This window comes from Pteropus alecto, unplaced genomic scaffold (assembly GCF_000325575.1).
Source record: "Pteropus alecto unplaced genomic scaffold, ASM32557v1 scaffold43, whole genome shotgun sequence".
In the NCBI taxonomy this organism is placed as follows: domain Eukaryota; kingdom Metazoa; phylum Chordata; class Mammalia; order Chiroptera; family Pteropodidae; genus Pteropus; species Pteropus alecto.
In genome coordinates this window covers 3937637-3942636 of record NW_006435764.1, presented here as the reverse complement: position 1 = coordinate 3942636, position 5000 = coordinate 3937637, and the positions used below count along the sequence as shown (strand labels likewise).

Sequence of the window (5000 nt, the reverse complement as noted above, 5' to 3'; positions counted from 1 at the left end):
CTTCTCCATTTCAGGCACCTGACGCTAAAATTTCTGCTACAGAAATATCGGGGTGGTATATGAGAGGGGTCTATGTGTTTCTTTTGGGAGAAAAGGTAGGAAAAGGCACTAGAGAGAAGGATATATAACCACATACCCTCTCTTTCATGTATGGCTGTTATCTCCCCTAGTGGGCGGGGCTCAACTTCACTCTTTTTATTTAAGCTGGGACACGGGTATTTTTTAAGCAGACAATGCACTAGGAAGTTTCCACCTGTAAAATTCCTGAGATCATAGAGGCTTCACACTCAGCCTTTCTTCTAGGCCAGTAAAGGACTGACTCTGGAAGCAGGTTACCCGGCCCTGACGTCCCGAACCTTTCCGTAGCCCTGTCGCTGCGCAGGCATCCAGACTCAATAAAAGGAAAACAAAAAGCACTCTGGCTTATAGGGACGATCTGAGTCAACTCAGATCTAATTCCAGTTGATAAGGACAAATAAAGAATAATCGATAAAGCCCAGTCACTGGGCCAGAGCGCTGACACTGGGCTGGCTCCTTTAGGGGGAGCTCTGGATTCATTCCTTCCCACGACTTCCTCAGCATTTGAACAGTAATTTGAGAGAATTTTAAATAAAATTACTTTATGGATTTATACTAGCATAATAGTTACCACTCTTTTGTTGCAACTATTTTAGCTCCATTTTGTTCAGATGAGTATCTATTACAAGGCAATATTTCAAATCCACTGTCAGTTGCAAACATTCGCAAGTAAATGAACACCTAAAACGAAAAAAATAATTCACATTAACTTTATATTAGATTGCCTATCCTGCTAGACTTTTCCAGAATTATAAAAGCAAACCACCAACAACAATGTAAAAAAATTTAGATTGGTAAGTAACAAATTCTGTTGGTATTTTATAATTGCCCATATTGAGTAATGGCCTGGCTATGTTACTCTAAAAGTTCACAATGAATTTCACTTCTACATGACAGTTTTCTCCTTGGATAGTCATACAAATGATCTTGTATGTTATTAGGTTTTCATGTGATTAGTTTTATGAAAAACGGATTTAAAGTTCTGGTGTTTACTAAAATTTAGGCTTTAGTCTCCTTTATTCTTATCCAAACGGATAAACAGCATTAATCTTATAAAGAAACGTACATGTTCCTTGAATAACTTCTCCTGCATCTTGCTCTTGTTGAGAAAATAGTGCCGTGCCCATTCGCCTGAAGTCAAACATTTGAAAGCTTTCTCCAAGTGCTCGTCTTTCTTAAAACGCTCAATTACTTCCTTTAGCTCTTCTTGTCTTCCTTTAATAGGCCGAAATCTGAAAATAAAAATCAAAACAATAACTTTAGTTACCTGCCATCACCTTTGGGCCACTGTTAAGAAGAGACCTTGAGAAAGAGGTAATCTAAAAACCACCAGACCTATAAAGGAGAATAAACAATAATCTTGATAATTATTACTCAAGTAATATTGATCACCGGGAAATATAATTTCTCTTTCTTCAAACTGCATTGTAATTATTTTATTTTACTGTTTTCTCATTAACTGAGAGGGGATCAGATGATTCAAACGAATGCTGTCTGATTCAGGCTTACACCCGTCATCTGCTTCGGAAGGTACAAAATCAAAGACCTAGAATAGAGCTCGTCTAGCTGAGTGTTGGAATGACAAAAAATTTTTAAAACATCAGAATCAAGCCAGGAGAGTGCCAAGTAATAAGCTTTAGAAAAATGATGAAACAAGAAAAATCATGCCATCAACAAAAACATTCTCTCTGCATATAGTTAGAAAAATCCCAAAATAAGTATCCCATTGGGTCTTGAAATACACCTTGATGTTCCAACAACAGGTCAAATTAACCTCTGACAACTACGTTCAGAAAACAAAGAGTGCAAAAAGTACAACTTTAACAGTGATATTGCTGTTTTGGTGATGTAAGAAAAAACTGTTGGGGTAGAAATTTAAAAGGCTTCTATTGTACAATCAGCCAGAATGACTTCAGAATATTACATTTGTAGCTATATAATAACATGTGATACAGTCACAGTCCAAGTAAGACTTAAGTTTGCACGCCCCGCATGCTGAAGTTATGATCTCAAAAAACACGTACGTATACTGTAATTGAAGGGATTTGGATCTTAATTTCAAAATGTCTTCTCATATTAACTTCATTTGGCATATTTTCCCAATTAAAGTTCTTTTTTTAAACATCCAACCAAAATAGGAATCACGGATTTCTATTCAATTAACATACATTAAGAAAAAATATTAATGGCTCAGGAGAAAAAAATATTTGAAGTATGCATCTTACTCCAACAATTAAAACTGTGCACTTCATAAACCTGAAATGCTACAACTGAGGTAAGATCTAGCACAAGTTCCAGGGAAGGAAGCATTCGAGCAGAATTTTTTTCTACATAAACTACCCTAAACGTGTTCATACCATTTCGGTAAAATTTTAAGCCACAATATCTCAGCCAGGATTATTCCCTAGGTGCTGCGTACACTGCCGCTGAGGTGAGAACAGGAGCGAGAGAAGGTGTGGCCACCTTAGCCACAATGACATCTAGGCTTCCCCTCCAGGCCAGTTGTTTTTAAGGAATACACAAACAGAGTTACGGTATGAGAAACTCCGCAAGGGGGAATTTAACTGGGACATACACATGCATCAAAAAGTTATATCAGGCACCCATGTGCAAATACATGTCAATGTGGTACAAACTGCACTGCTACGGCTCTTGAAAGTATGGAAATTATAAAGTAATATTTAGGAAGGCGTTTTGGAGTTAACATTGATATGGACAATGAGGAAAGTGGTGAATTCAGCTTTCTAAAGAAAAAGCAGAATATTACTATAGGCAGGAAAGAATCAAAAGGCAGCAGGCAAAGAGAGAGGACATCTAAGTAGAAGGCTGGATTCAAAGAGAGGAACAGGATGGAGGAATCAGCTGGCCAATCACAGAAAGGGAAGTGTTAGCGCACAGGTGAGGGGAGACGGGGGTCCCAGACAGATGTGACCCCGCTCACTAGACAGGACTTCTAGAGGACTTCAGATAGATTAAGGCGTGTTGACGCCTACAGGAGACTCTAGTTTCAGCAAGCTCTCAGAGCCATTAAGCAGAACTCACTGAAAGAGTTCGAACACGTCCAAGGTACACGAAGAAATGGCAATGCCTTCATGTCCATGTTCAGTTAATTAGCATATCAGCACTGACACACAGATGAGCGGAAGTCCTTTAAACAATGCAGAATGCCTTTAACCAGACTGACAGAACAGAGCATCGGAGAATCACCACTACAATAACCTAAAGGGCCGCGGCACCGTGGGAGCATCCGAACCTCCATACAGCTATACCACGGAGCCAATGATGTGTGCATGCCACACGTGATTTTGCCAAGACTGGGTTTCTTCAACCCTTCCTGCTGCAGCCCTACACGGGGGAGTTATCTGCATATGAAGGGGAGATAAGACAATCAAGCAGCTGTTAGCTAAGGCATTCCACTTGGCGCAATACGACATATAAAATGGCGGGATAACCCACGTTTTGCGCAGCAAACAGAAAAGCAATAGTTCCCTTTGAACAAATACGATGAATATTCCATGACGTTACTGCAGGGCTGCAAAAAAAAAAAAAAAACAGAAAGAGCGAAGCAATCTTCACATGTTCAGTGTGGAAGTGACCAGTGGTGACGTAGATTTTAAAATAACTTCATGGCCCCACATGTTAGCGAGCAAGTCATAGTCAGAGCTAAATTTACCTAAAGCTTAAGAACGTGAGAGAAAAAAAGTTACAAACCTGGAATGGACACTGGCTATTCCAGACAGGCTTTATGTGTGCTCTCTACTTCCTGAAACGTGTTCCTTCCTGTCTAAAAATGCCTTTCAGTTATCCTTAGCTTTGTTTACTCTTTGTTCGTGATGCCAAAAAATTTATATACTAAAACCAACACAAAATAATCAACTCTGGATTTGGTAATAGTCTGCCTTCTACATTTCCTGAGCTGACTTTCCTTTCTGCTTTCCTGACTTCAATCGGCTGAAACACAAACAAAATACTCAAAACTATTACTTGCTACCCACTAGCAAGAACCTCCATTTCACTTAAAATGTAATTTGCTGTCAAAATTTACTGTCACAGTTGGCTGCTTTAGGCATGAAAAGACAATGAGGCAAAGAAAGAAGGAAATGGTTCTGGTGTGGGCCGGGAGGGGAGGAGACGGCTGTTTTTGATAATCCCGTAGAAGTATATCAAAGTCACCTGGCTGACAGGTCAAGTCCCGTCCCACTATAACAAACTCTGCAGGGAAATAAAAATCATTTATTAATATAAGATATTGACACTATTAGGGCCAGAGCAAAAGGCACCGAGGACCTTAGAAAAAAAAATTAAAATAATTCTCTATTATCGAGTAGAAAGATACCCACGTCCTCTCCCTAATCACAGCTGCTCTAAAGCTCCCACACAAACTGCACAAAGCCACCCTTATACTCTGGTTCTTAAAGCTCTAAGAAAATTCAGACTATCTAAAACAACCCTCCTGTTCCACGAATGAGGACAACAAGGCCCCATCAGGGCTAATTAATGGGAGGACTGGGACCATTACCCAGGCCTTCTTTGAGCCTACTCTCTTATGCGGACTCTGGGGGCCTCTTGTGTCGCTGCATGATCAGAACAGGATTTGACTCAGGTTTGCCAGGGAGCGCTAGCCCCGAGCCCAGCCAGAAACAGCGCTGGTGGTACCCTGACAATGCAGTTAAAGCGGTGGACACAAATATATACTTTTAAATGTAGTACCTGGGGTGACGTGGGGTCACCGAGGAGGCAAGAAAAACAGGTATCTGGCATTTCCAAATCAATATGCCCCTCCTCCCTCTCAACACGACGTTGCTACTTTAAATAAACCAAACACTTATTTTTCTCTTCCCACACCTCTGATCAATGGCTGCTTTAACAAACAAACGTCACTTACAATCATTTATTAAAAAGGGCAGAAGAAAACATATGAA

General features: G+C 40.1%; 1 protein-coding gene across 2 annotated transcripts in view; it reads right to left on the bottom strand.

The window, feature by feature from the left end:
- Positions 1 to 5000, bottom strand: part of KMT5B (lysine methyltransferase 5B) — a 32109-nt gene that overhangs the window by 16334 nt on the left and 10775 nt on the right. For both annotated transcript variants that reach the window (XM_006911006.3, XM_025046180.1), the window contains exons 4-5: positions 1145 to 1310; positions 650 to 759 (exon numbers count right to left, since the gene is read on the bottom strand). In XM_006911006.3, the coding sequence (XP_006911068.1) occupies positions 650 to 759; positions 1145 to 1310 (276 nt within the window). The remainder of the gene's footprint in view (positions 1 to 649; positions 760 to 1144; positions 1311 to 5000) is intronic.